Raw genomic sequence first — 14088 nt, forward strand, 5'->3', positions numbered from 1 at the left:
AAGTACATCTCCGGCCCCAAGATGTCGTTGTAGTCGATCGAATCCAGATCAAATCATTCCAATAGTAATAATGATAAAGATATTTAAGTCTGGACTCGTAACCAACGGACCTTCTGTGGTTTCAGACTATTACAAACAACAACCTGTTAATTTAAGGTTCTCGCAACAACAATGATTGTACATGAATTTGCTTTGTCTTATTTTCAACCCTATATTGTATTTCACTAGTTATGGGATTTAAAAAAAAAATGAAATAAGAATTTAAATGCAGGTTGTGACACAATAGGGTGTACAAATCAAGACAAAGAGGAAAAAAAGAAAGAGAATGGGGACAAATGGCAAGATGCTTAATAGTGATTAACAAGGAACCAGGACTGTCCTCATGGTAACGAGGACATGGCACATTTGACGTCAAAGGCAGGACTGTAACAATGAAAGAATAGCTGCCGTGATGGAGAAATTGGTGCCGTTTCAAACAGACAACTCGTGCAAGCATCAGTCAGGGCGAACTATACAGGTGACATTGGTTTGACAGGTAAATAAATCCTGTCTGACAGGCGCATGGATCTCATCTCATGTCCTTTGGGGCCCGGTGTTTGAGAAAACAACCTGCAGAAGAATTGATGGTGCTGATGATGCAGCAGGCAGATCCCATTATCAGCTCAGCAGGGGATAAGCTGGGAGAGCAGGATCACACAGACCCTTGGCCCATGGCTGGAATATGGCACCACCAATGTGGCCTCAATCCTAATTGAACATCTGGAAAAGACAGGGGACAGGGGCAGTTGGGACACACAGTGAGGGAAATGGACACAGCGAAGCTGAATGTGTGCAAACTAATTTCTAATTTTGGGAAACCTTTCAGGAAACCAACGTTATTTGCACAATTCCTTTTTGGTTATTTGTGTTGACGTTTCATTTATTGTTCCAGAAATTAAAACTAACAATAAACTGCAATAGTGTGCGGAGAGAGAATGGCCTTCAGGGCCGTAACAGAGGGAATAGAAAGAAGAGAAAGCACATGCAGAGGTAAAGCTGTAGTGGATGATCTGTGATGGAAGCTCATCCTGATTACCTTTGACATAAAGACATTCAGCAAGGTGCTCCCACGTACACAAACACACTATTACAGACATTGTGTATGTTTATTGGTGTGATATAGACTTAGACAATAAACTATTTTCCATGCAAGCACCTGAATAACATTTCTTGGCTAAATAAACATGAAACCTTGTTTCCTGTTGGTTTGTGGCTCGAACATTAAAACCACAACAATTGGTCCTTCGAGTCACAGGAGGGCAAATTGTATGAAGTAACAAAATATACAAAATGTTCTAAAAACAATTTTGATGGAGTATTAAGTAGCATTAAATGGAAAGTATAATTACCTCTAAATTGTTATTAAGTACATGGGGTAGGTGAATTCTGCATTCCAGCACATTTGTGTATGAGCTTTAACTTCGATTTGTCATCATTGTGTATTGTGCTGATAATAATAAACGTCATTAAGGTCTAGATTTCAACATGTTTTAAACAGACACCCCCTCTTGTGGCCCAAAGTAGAATCAACTCCTTGAACTGGCCGTTTCCACAGCTGACTGTAGGTGCAGTTACAATAACAAAAGGCCAAAAACTGCAGCAAAGCAGACTTGTGTTGCTTTTACATGTACGTTTTATTGTGAAAACCTGAATGTACTCTACACAGGAGTGCACAGGCCTTACAGAACATGCCCTGCATGGATCAACGTTGTGATTTTCTAATGTACTGTTCGGAAATGTAGAGCAAAAAGTAATATGATTTAAAAAAGAAAAACACATTTTCTTCAAATGTTCCCTCTTGTTTTTTATAGTAAAAAAAGCCATCTCATAATTCACAGAAAAAAGGCACAATAATGGCAAAAAGTAAACATAGGCACAATGTGAAGACACAAGTAAAAGGTAATGGTTAGTATGTCAATAGTGACTTTAAAACGTTAGCAAGACAAACAAATTAATAAAAAGGGACTAAATGAACCCTTTCTAGATGTTTATGTGCATTAAGTATAAATGCTGCAGAGAGGTACAGCAACAAGACAAACCCAGAAACAGAGTGGTAATATGAAAGAAAAGTGGAGGGATGAGAGGAGGTTAATGACCGCTCCGCTCACGACAACAAACCCTGCGAAAACAAGAAAATAGGCAAAGCAGGCGTGGATTTAGTGTCCTAATCTAGGTCAAGAGGCACAACGCCAGCGCTATTCCTCCCAAACATCCGTCCTCCCTGTTTCCCTTGCTCCTCCTCTTCCAGAAAATAACTGGCAAGGAAGATTTTGGCAGAGCCCTCCGTCTCCCCCTCCTCACCCTCTGCCTCCCCCGGTTTCTTTCTTTCTCTCGTCATCTCATTCTCTCTCATTTCCTCTTTTCCCCACCGTTATATTTTATACCTCCTTCTTTTTGCATTTTCCACAACGCCCCTCTCTCCCTTCATGCCTGACACTAATAAATCAGCAGCATGTGGGCTTAATGGAAACCAGACCCGGACCCGTTCCTCCACGGCCTGCAGGCTTCTCCAAAGTCCACTTCATCTCCGGCGACACTCTTTTGCTTTAACGTGAAAAACAGAAAAGAGGAGATACCCGAAAAGACGAATGCTGCCGCAAAGCCAGAGAAGCTGAGAGATGATTTGTAAAATACCACAGCACTTTTCCAATCTTCTCGTTAAGTGTGTACAAATGCCCCCCTGTTCCACTCCACTGGGACGCTGTTTTAGTGGTGCTCACATCAGGCAGTGGTGGGAGGGGAGGTCTGGAAGGGGAAGGGGGGGGAGGCTGGAGCCTTTGTGTCTGTGTGCAAAAACTATGTGCCTTTGTTTGGGTAAGTAGTGTCTCCATGTCTTAGTGCGTGCGTGTGTGTGTGTGTGTGTGTCTGCACATGTGCAGGGAGAGTTGACATCATGTGATGTCACGGTGCGTGTCTGTGTGAGAGAGCGGGCCGACATAATGGGCTCTGTGGGGGGGGGGCACGCAGCTGTCTGACATTCCTGCGCCGGTCGGAGGACGCGCTTCTTCTTCTTCTGTTGTTGTTGTTTCAAACAGACAGACACACAAGCGCATTCGCAATAACGCACACTCAGCAAAACACAGAGAAAAAAAAACGGAATCAAAAGAGCAAATGATGTGATCTAAACCAAAGAATGAAGTTGGGATTGGTTGAGGCACCGTAGTCGAGCATGTGGAAGACCTGTTCATATTAATGCGTGTATTTGAATAGTTCATTCTCTAGCCGTAAGGACACATGTTTGTGGATATGTACAGTATGTGTGCTTCTGTGTAACATATGTGCATCGTTGACTTGGTCTGCATTTAAACTAAATTACTGGTCCCTTCCTCCCCCCCCCCCCGAGTGTTGTGTGTCTTCTTCAGTAAACATCTGGTGGCTGCTACATCTTTTTTTTTTTTTTAAAGCTATGATTGTTTTTCTTTAAAGAAATATAAGTACCCTTTCAGACATTTTCAAGGCACAAAGAACAAGAACTTCAAGAGCCAGTAGGAAACGTGCGCTGACGCTCCACAGGCATTTTACCACGTTTGCATTATTTCACATGAGCGATAAAAAGCTCTCACAATAAATGGGGCCCAAAACGGTGACTCAACCTCTGCTTTCGTAGACTTAACTACCGCGTCAGAGCCATTAGTACAAATTTAGACGCCTGGAACGACTGCGAGTGATGAACAGCCGCTCGATCTCTTCCCGTTCCCGCGCTTCACACCCAGTCCTGCAACGAGCGCTTGCAGTGCACCAAGGCCCTCGGGGTCTCTTTGTTCTGGAGAGTCCTGAGGATGGTGTAGATGAGGACGAGGATGCACAAGATGAGGACCAGAGGAACAATCACCATGATCAGAGTCATGACCTTCGATCCGTTGTCGGCCACCGTCACCACCACGTTCACTTCTTTGCCCTGGTCCTCTTCCTCCGTGCCGCCGGGTCGGTCGTCCTCCGGGTCCTTGTCTCTCCCCCCGTCGGGCTCTTTGTGCTCTTTGCCTCTATCTGAAGGGTCGACTGGTTTGTATTTCGGTTCCTGCTCCGTGTCTGCATCGGGCTGCGGGTGGACGGCTCGCACACATCCCATGAAGTCCTTCAGGAAGGAGCGAGGGTAGCCTTTCTCCGCTTCCGTCCTGCGGTTGTCAAACCTCCAGTAATTGGTGCCTTTGTAGAAGTAGGTGTAAGCTGCATGAGAGGAGGATCAAAAAGAGGAATCAAGGTATTAAGCTAAATACAATGAAATATAATGCATAATGTAGAATATGTGGTTTTGATATTGGGTGTCTCGGCTTTCAACTTGTCACTGTGACAAGACTCCATGTAGGCGGAGGTTTACAGGGGATATTTAGATGACACCAATAGACAGACCAAAGGTGGCCATTTCTCTTTCTTTCCTGTCTTTATGCTAAAAATAGCCTGCCTGTAGCTTTGTATTTACTGTACAGAGATGAGCTGGATATATTTTTATGCTCTATTTACCCAGATGTCAGACTGTCACAAGCTTTTGGAGAGTAAACTTATTAAATGTTGTCTCATTACTTCTTTAGTATAATATCAGATGACATTTAAACTGTGTTATCAGGAAACTAAACAGGGTGCAAAAAGTAAGTAAAAACACGGGTCTTCTTTGGGAACATTTCCAGGAGTAAGTGCAGCTTTGTAGTGCAAAGCAGACTTCTGGAGACGTTCAGGGTGGAGAGGAGATGTGACTTGTTACAGAGTGGATGGAGAGCAGCTCGGCCACGAATCTAATTTCCAAAGGAACGTCGTGCCAACCCTCAAACCAGAGCTCTCATTCCTCTCTTCATCCCCTCACCCTTCTCTCTGCTCTGCCTGCTGCAGCCTAAAATGTCATTCTTTCCCTCTCAAGTCTCACACACCCAGTTTCCCCGCTCGAAAACGTTCCCCCCTTTCCCTCCCTCCTCACTCACTTGTGTTATTCCCCCACTGTCAACACTGTGACACGTGACCAGGCGAATGTTTGGCGTCTGATTTAATCCTAATAAACAGAAGCTGCCTTTTTACTCCAAACGAAGGATGCATTTGCTTGATGGAAAGTGGATATGTACCGCCGTCATCGCTGAGGAAGGCTCCCTTGGGTGATGAAGGGATCCTCCCCCATCTGTTGATTGGCTTCGGAAAGTCTCGGTCCGTAGTGCGGGTCTCCTCGTTGTATCGCCAGTATCTGCACACACACACACACACCACACACACACACAGAGGGAGATGTGTGAAGATAAAGAGAGTTTCATACATTGCTCAAACCCTTTTAGATAGAGAATGCAATACAAAGGATTAGAGCTGAAGGTAACAAAAATGTGTTCAAATCCCATCGCTTGCCTTTGTGTGGCTGCAATACAGCGTACCTGTCTCCACTGAAGAAGTATGTGTATTCGTTGGGCTCCCACCAGATTGCTGTGTCGATCTTATGTGCAGGAACTCCTTGTCCGTACTCATGTATGGGCTGCGGGTATCCCGGCAGCACGTCGGCCTCCCTGAACACCCAGAATCTATCATCTACAGGGGCAAGAAGACGTACTCGTAGTTATCTGGGTACAAGAGGAAGGTTGGTACGAGAGAGATGAAAAGCAGGGGGGGGAAAAAAGGCGGTTTCTCGCAAAGGAGGAACAGTAAGGATTAGCAAGGTAGAAATGGATGGCATAAGACTTATAATAGTTCTTCTAGGTGGAGCCCACTCCACACATTTTTTTATATTTTGACCAGATATTGTGTTATTTAAGTAGTTTGGATTTATAGGCTATTTTTCTGCAGTGTTTTGATGTATAGACGTTCAAAATATGGCACAAATGTGTTCCTAAAAAAACAGCTTGTGCAGCTCTGAAACCTGTCAATAACGTGACAGAAAAAAGTAATGACCACATCGGAAACAGACACAAGATAGAGGTTGGTTCATTTTGACCCTCAATTCAGCTTTCAAGAAAAACCTTCGCAAAAAGTCCTTGAACGGAATAAAAAGGGAGCAGGACAAATCACCGTTAGACCTGATTCTGAAAGCTCAGCTCAGCTGCTGTCAACATCTGGAGCAGTGAGCTGTGAAGGCTGATGTAATCCTCCACCACTCTCATGAGGCCTTTGGGGACTCAGCTGGAGTGAGACACACATTCTGGACTTTCTACAGCCGCCACGCTGCACAAACCCCGTTCAACACAGATGCAAACACTAAAATCTGATTATGAACTCCGTAATGCAGTGAAACAAAGATGCAAAGACTCGTAGACTCATTAGTCTCCATCTGCAGGAAATCACAATTTTCTTGTTAACCTAACTTCCCCAGTTCCAGTGGGTTTTTCGGCCAGATACCGAGAGTTATAGCTGTGCTAAATTATGAATTATTAACAGCTATTAAAACTCACAGTCTTCTGAGAAGGTTTTGATAGAACATTTCGATGGTGTGTTTGGAAGGCAACATTTAGTTTTGCTATTTAACAGTTTTGGCAAACCTTTAAAGAAGACAAATTTGCCATCGTGGCGCTCGTAGGCCGCGTCGATGTCACTGGGCAGGCCGTTCCAGAACACGGATATCGGCATGGGGTAGTTATCCAAGACCCGGTTCCTCCGCACACGCCAGAACCAGCGGCCCTGCAGTAATCAGACATGATTTATTGTTCACTCCTGCTTGCATGACTGGAATGCTGTTTTGACCCCTGAGCAGGGTTGAGATCTCCTCAAGTCCTTTCAGCACGTCAGAGGTGTTAAAAACACCAGTGACACTCTTCCTCATCCACTCGGGGGCGGTTGACGGAGTTTACGGATGTGCAAAGACAGCGAGCATGAGCAATAGTTCTTCACTTCTCACCTTGAAAACAAACATCTCCCCTCTCAACACGGTCACCGTGTCAAAGTCCCCGTCACAGATGTCGGGGGCCTGGTTGTCCGGCAGCTTGGGAGGTCGCGGAGGGGCGGGAGGAGGAGGAGGAGGAGGAAGGGGAGGGGGGACATCTTTTCTAATGCGTGGGGTTACAGGTTCGGGCTGTGAGGCGGTGGGGGCTGGGGTGGGGAGGGCAGGAGGTGAGGTCGAACTGGGACTCGGCTCCGGGGGGGCTGGGGGATCGGGAGTGCCGTCGGTCGGGTCGGGGGAATCGGGTGGGGGCGCCCTGGGAGGAGTTGGGTCGGGTCCTTCCTCAGGAGGAGAAGGGGAGTCATGTCCTGGTTTGTCCTCAAGGACCGGAGGAGAAGTGGGAGGAGCATCGCCGAGGCGAGGGGGGCCTGAGGGTGAAAAGATGGAAAGCTGGCTAAAAGCATTCCACATTTAAAATGCTGTCCCCCACCCCTCATATTTTTTTTCAAAATGCAAAAACAAGTTCCCTTTGAAATGACATAATTCCCCCAGCCTGTCTGTGTGGCAATAAACCACAGTGGTACATTTCAAACTCTCCTCTGTTGTCCTCACAATGTCAAAGAAATGTTCCATTATGGGGAACTGCTATGAGCACACTCGATCGACTGCGACTGTGCTGCTGTTCTTTGGAAAAAATCAACCCGGCTGGTTGCTAAGAGAGGAAAACACACAGATGCAGTCCGTTATGTAATGTGTAGTTACACCTGATGGACCTGAGGACGTATTGAGTTACACAGAGCGAAAAATACTGCTCGGAATATATGCTGGATGATACAGCACCTGCTGCATTTTAAACTGCCATAGACTCTTTGGACTTTGGACTTAGCAAAGGCCTGTTTCTCAACCCATCGGCCCGAGCCCAGAGGTCAGAGCCTGTCCGAGCCCGGCCCGTCTTAGTCTACTGGTCGACTAATTGGTTGCTTTGGTCTTAGTCAACAAAGAAACATTTGGTCAATTCAGCTCTGTGAGAATTCAAGTAAACACAATATTTTGTGCGGTCGTGTGATTCTCAGCGGATAAATGGACTAATTGATCAGTCCACACGATATGTAGAGTTAGTTGACGACGGGTGTCCTCGGTGGAGGACAGCTCTAGAAAGCAGGCGGTGTCTCTCGTGACATTGGAGGCTGAAGGTTCTCGCTCTCTGCAGCGGTGCACCTAGAGTAGCAGACTGTACATCGGGATACTCTGACTCGTCTTGTCTGCCGCTTGGTGCTCTGCTGGTTGTGCCGGTAGTCGGTTGTTAAAGTGAATTAGCTAAAAACAGCTGCTTGCTACAGTCAACTAAAGGATAGAGTGAACTAAAAGAGTAAAGCTGCAGGCCATACAATCAAAGTATAAACAAAAAAGAAGGATCCAAAAATGTTGTGTACAGCGGATCATCTTAAATCTTCACATGCATTGGGAAATGCTTCATGTGAAAAGACACAGGCCTATAATAAGTTTGTTGTCCTAAAATTATTTAAATACTTGGAATTACTTATATTATTTCCCAGGTTGGTTTGTATATAAGTAACTGTGTTTTACTGTTGAGACTTTATGTCTCTCAGCTGAATAGTTTTGGCATAGAAACCTCTACAAAGGACTTGTATGTTTATTCTACCAACAAAGTGGATTCTGTGTAAGTCTCGTTTCTCTAAAACATCATTTCGATCTGTTTGATAAAAGGATCACTGTGTTGTTTCAGTCCAAACATTTAAATTACATGTTTTACAGGAGCAAGATTTAGTTTTTCATTTACTTTATCTATAGATTGATTTCAGAGATGTTTCCCGGACAACACAAAGGTAACAAAATACATACATACAAACAGAAATATATCAAAAATCAGTCATTCAGTGTAAACAATTTCTGCAACAAATCTTGGATGTAAGACACAAATGAGGGGTTTTGCCTTTAATTACATCTCTTATGACAAGTGGAAAGAGACCAACATCTAAATACATTACACCAACACACACACAAGCCATTTCTCTAACCAGCATACGCACGCACACACAAAGATGTCATCTGTCAATAAACAATGCCGTCTATTCACACAGGAAAAGCATGAGAGCATCATCCCGGCATGCTTTACATGCTGATTCCAGCCATGTTTCTCTGAGTTGGATCAAAGCTTCTTCTTGGTTTCATTTGTGTCTCGATGTGATTGTCGGATATACTGACAAATTACAACAGACATTCTGCACTTCAACCCTCACATTTACACATTTGTATGGTGTCCCTGCTCGTTGGTGCTATGTCTTTAGGAAATGAAATAACTATTTTTCCAATTGCTGGTTCAGTCCAAATTCTGCTAGTGGTGGCTTTAAAGAAAATACATACAGTGGTTTAACTGGTGTTTCAGCAGAGTGAGTGCTTCTTACCGTATAGGTACTGTATTCCTCTGATGTCATCGTCATGGAGGGTGAAGTTGTGTGTTTGAATCCACTGGTAGAAAGGAGCCATTATGGCATTGGGGTTATCAGAGTGCTCCAGACCCAAAGCGTGGCCGAGTTCATGCACCGCGACCAGGAAGAGGTCTATACCTGCAGCGACACACATATACTGGGTCAATGTTTGTCAGAGGTAACAAGCAACGGAGGGATCTACACAAACCATAGAATGATACATTTTATATAGGTATATGTATATAGGACATATATTTAGGTACATACATCATTAATCTGTTGCTTCTCTGAAACTACCAGGATGGATTCATTAACAAAAAGTAGTCCCTTACCTCAGAAAAACATTACAATGGATCAAACGTCTGCTATGCAGTGTTTTCCCTAATATCAGGGGGGCTTCCCTAGAGGAAACACTGCTATTGATACTAGATTAAATGGAACAGAACTGAACCAAAAAGGAATCACTTCTCATTACTGCATGTTGCTGCTCAACCTGCCACATTTCTGAATCTCACAACATGAGCCGTTCCACCTCACTGTTTCATATTAACGCTTCGACGATGATGTTTACGTGGACCGAGCTGAAGGAACATTCAAATTAACAGAAGAGTCAGTTGTTAGATGTTATTATTGTGGCATTAAATCAAGCCCAGGGAGACCACACATGAAAAGAAAATGGCGGGAGAGACAATGCGGCTACCAGAACGTCACAGGTTCAATTCCCACAAGAAATCCGCCCACTGACCTTGTGGGTTTTGGTTTTCCAGCGTCCAAGGCTCATCAGCATCAAAGTGTGTATCCCCACCGATCCCTGGTCCGGGGTAGTAGGCGTGGGCCAGCGACCCTCCTTCGCCATCAAACAATGACATATCACCATGGAAACCAGTTGCAAACAACAACAGGATGTCAGCCAGCTGTGCCTGGCTGCTGTTGATGCTGCTGATGCTGTTTACAGCAGGTAACTCCTCAAAGGTGAGCGGCGTGACCCGTCTCCAGGCGTCAAAGGCGTTGCGGATGGCATTGAAGGTCCGCTCCTCGCCCAGCGAGGACGGGATTTGCTGGTTCATGATGCTGGAGCCAGAAGAAAAAGCATGTTAGAGTTGGTTTGTTAAACGTTCTGCTCGGCCCGGTTTTTAATGCTATGGACCTGTAGGTGATGTGATCTTTGCCCCACTGCTGTCCAGTGAGAGCGTAGCGTTTTTTCCTCGCGCCACCATCCATCTCCTCCGCTTTTCTGTCTGGGAGGCCACAGCGAGGCCGACGCATGGCCCTACACACACACACACGCACGCACGCACACGCACACGCACACACACACACACATTACAAACTGCTGGCAGCAAAGCCATACTGCAGCATTACAAGTCTCATATCTATCGGCCTCTTCAAAGTAGGAGGCTGCAGACTGTTAGTTTAGCTTAATATGAAGGCTGGAAAGAAAGGTAAACAGCTGAAGGAAAAAATAAAGTTTGTACCGATTAAACCGATAAAATATTATGTGTTGTGCTGGTGCTGATTTCGTAACATTTGCAAAAGAATCAAAGAATCTGAGTTTTCCTTTTTCCAGGCTTTATGCTAAGCCAAGCTGCTCCTGCTGTTGTAGCTTCACATTTAGATAAATCCTCTCATCTCGCTCTCTAAAAAAAGAGAGTAATCCCCAAGCTGTCAAATTGCTCTTTTTACACACGGTGACTGCTCTGAGAACAGAGGTCTAATAATACCTTGAATCTGATTCCCAGTTAAATGTGGGGATATGAAACAATAGTCTCATTAGCCAAGACGTGACATAAGCAGAATGAAACTGTAATCCAAACCGTCTGGGCAGAGAAAAACAATTCAACCTGGCATTGTTTCAGGAGGCCCTGGTTATACAAGCACATTAATCGGACAATGTTATTATGTGATGGCAAAAAGCCAGTGCTCTGAAGCTTGGTTTGTTGAGTCGAGGTCTGTTGCCCCAGAATTCTCAGATGACAAATGGAATTATGCAGCCATCTATAATTACAGGTTCAATGCATGGAAAATGAGAAACCTGTCAATATTGTGACGAAACAATGAAATGCTTACGCAACAGTAGCAGGGTCCATCTCCCCTGTCACATCTATGCCATAGAAGCGCTGCATGTCGCTGATGGCTTTGGACAGGATCTGAGCCGACTGCCTGGTGGACATCTGACCGCTCGCCTGAGACAGGTAGCCGAACGTACGAAGCCAAGCCTGGGACGAAGAAAAGCGAGGGCTCAGTTTCGCTTGGTCTCAACACTTGCGTCTGATTTTGAGTGCGTGCGTTGGATGGTGTATTAAAACATATGACAGTTGCAGCTGTTGTGACGAACCCCCCGGGGAATAACGGGAGAGAGCATCTGAGGAGTTAAAAGGAAAGAGAAAGGAGAGATAGGAACCAGATGGCTTTCATTAACATTACGAATTCCTGCTCTCTCATTCCTCTCGCCTTCTCCTGACTGACAGCCAATCGGAGGAGAGGAGACTAGAGGAAGAACAGGAAACGGGAGAACAAAAAAGGGCAATAATCAAACCCCGTGTCACCTCTGTAGCTCACAGGATAAACACAAACCCACATGTGTGTCCATTAAAATGATGGTAAAGCGCCAACAGCCATAGTGACACATGCTGGAGTTCCCCACTTTGTTTTCGAGGAGCAGGGCAACGTAACCAGGGAAACAGGATGACAACTCCAGGGGGGGGGGGGGGTGGTTGCCCTTTACGAAGCCTCAAAAACAACACTGCAGCCCCTCTCACACAGCTGGATCATGGGACTCACATGTTCATACATGTACAGGATGAACACAGGCCGGGAGAAAAGCAAACACACCCCCACACACTCAAGACCCATCATGCGTGCACTCACAAAGGCAGAGAAAAGCCTTCAAAGACCATTTGTGCATAGAAAGAAAAGTCCCAACCAACACTAGAGTGGAAGAGCATCATTATATCCATCACAAAGAATGAAATTGGTATTCACTAAAACCGGCAGTGTTCGACCATTACGCATAAAAACTGAAAAGCTCTTTACAGGCTGATTAAGAAAATAACTTCATAATAATCTTTCCTCAGAATAATGATTTTTGATTGACTAAGCATTTAGCATCTGGGCATTGACACTTAATAAAATAGTAAATACTTTATACTAAAATATAATTTTGATTAATAAATGAATAAAAAGTATTAATGCAACCATCAAAACTTTCTTGCCTGTTAGTGGTGTACAAACAGTTAATGAATGATTGAAGGCACAGTTTAGAATAAAATTGAATGATATTTACATGAACTCATCCCAACCGTGTGTTGTAAAGCATTAGCTAAACTATTTATAAATATTTACAGGTTGACTTCAAAGTTTTCCTTGAAGTAGACCTTCAAGATGCAAGATTTCATCCAAATCTCAAGAAGAGTTACCGAACTAGTAGAACGATACGAGTGAAGAACTAGAACTCACACTAACATAATATCGTCAATAGTTCATCGGTTTATACCTCAGTTTTTTAAGCTTCATAAATTAAGTTATAATTTGTGGATACATGAACATGTTTAAGCGAGACATTTGGTTAATACAATATATCTGTAAAATGTGATTCCTTGACTACTGATGTTTTTTGGAAAAGGGTCAAAAGGTCAAAGGACATCCCTGCTGTGCAACAGCCCACCTGATGCTTTGACGTTTAACCAAAACAAACATGGAGATTTAAACTAATAACCAACGAAACAACTTATTTATGTAATGCATCACCGCAGAATTTCCTCCATAGGAAAAAAAAGTGACGATCATCATGACTTCATAAACTTTTGACAAATGGCAAAAAATATATTTCGACCATCTACCGGGAGAACGTGGTCCTACCTCGGCACTGAAAGCCTCCTCCTCCGGGGCATCGGCCGCCGCGCTGCACACCGTGAGAGAGAATAAGGACGAGAGCGCGATCAAGATCTGGGTCCAAGGTTGTTTGGGTGCCATCTTCTTCACGACGCGCAGCGGCCCGCAAAACTGCCGAACTACTTCCTCCAAGCGGGAGGAATAAAGGGACGCAGCGCTGCTCGGCTCGCATGTAATCACGACGCTCCGCAACAAGTGGGCTCGTCTGCTCCCTCGGCGGAAGAAAGAAGTACGTCGCGCGGGTGAAGGTGCATTTACGAACCCTCGGAAAACGAATACGTAAAACACGAATCGGGGTTATCGTGGGCAAGCAGCCTCATGGCTCAACCGAAGGGGAGGGGGGGGGGTCATGCAGCGGTTGCAAATAACCCGAGCGCGGATCCCTTCCCTTTTTTGACTCTTCGGTCAGCTGCGGGCTCGCAGGTCGCACGAGAAAAGTGGCCGTGGAGCGAAGCGGTTTCTGAACTTGCTGCGAATTTTGCACACGAAAAAAAAAAGAAAAATTGGAAGTCAGTGCCAACGATCAAATTTCAACCTCCGCCGTTCAGCTCCAACAAACGTCATCGACTTTTATCTCGGAGCGGAAACGCGCTTTGTAAATATTTGAGAGACCGCCATCTAACAGCTGCGCGCGGTGGTCGATCTGATGGAAGCGGTTTTAAAGCGAGAGAGGGGCCTCCCCCCCTCCCAACGCAGCAGCCCCACATCACACCACCACTGGGACATCTGCTGCCGTTGTAGGAAACTACAGGCCGGCCCACAGGGGACCATCGTGGATATGGACGTGCAGCGCGTTGGTTCCTGATGTGTGGGGGCACGCTGTTCGATTCAGTCAATATGCGTCATATTGACATGTCAATCAGATGATGACAGAGTTTGGTGACGTCAGCACAGGACAGTAAGCCAGCATGCACAATGCCGGGGTAC

The 14088-nt window shown here is 45.1% G+C and overlaps 1 protein-coding gene across 1 annotated transcript; it reads right to left on the reverse strand.

Annotated features, from left to right (window-relative positions):
- Nucleotides 1–1631: 1631 nt before the first annotated feature.
- Nucleotides 1632–13982, reverse strand: mmp15a (matrix metallopeptidase 15a). Its single transcript, XM_037450625.2, has 10 exons — nucleotides 13129–13982; nucleotides 11338–11486; nucleotides 10418–10540; nucleotides 10016–10341; nucleotides 9247–9408; nucleotides 6839–7248; nucleotides 6483–6621; nucleotides 5388–5538; nucleotides 5091–5206; nucleotides 1632–4206 (listed from the first exon to the last, which is right to left on the reverse strand). Exons 1-10 carry the CDS (start codon nucleotides 13240–13242, stop codon nucleotides 3743–3745), a joined length of 2154 nt encoding a protein of 717 aa, XP_037306522.2. The 5' UTR covers nucleotides 13243–13982; the 3' UTR covers nucleotides 1632–3742.
- Between the last annotated feature and the right edge of the window lie 106 nt (nucleotides 13983–14088).

Source organism: Pungitius pungitius, chromosome 6 (genome assembly GCF_949316345.1).
Source record: "Pungitius pungitius chromosome 6, fPunPun2.1, whole genome shotgun sequence".
NCBI lineage: Eukaryota > Metazoa > Chordata > Actinopteri > Perciformes > Gasterosteidae > Pungitius > Pungitius pungitius.

What these genes read in the sequence shown, in the direction of transcription:
- mmp15a (XM_037450625.2), bottom strand. Translation starts at nt 13,242, where the DNA reads ATGGCACCCAAACAACCTTGGACCCAGATCTTGATCGCGCTCTCGTCC. An exon ending in AAAGATCACATCACCTACAG is followed by an intron (nt 10,342 to 10,417) that starts GTCCATAGCATT and finishes TTCTGGCTCCAG; the next exon opens with CATCATGAACCAGCAAATCC. An exon ending in TACTTCTTCAGTGGAGACAG is followed by an intron (nt 5,207 to 5,387) that starts GTACGCTGTATT and finishes GTGTGTGTGCAG; the next exon opens with ATACTGGCGATACAACGAGG.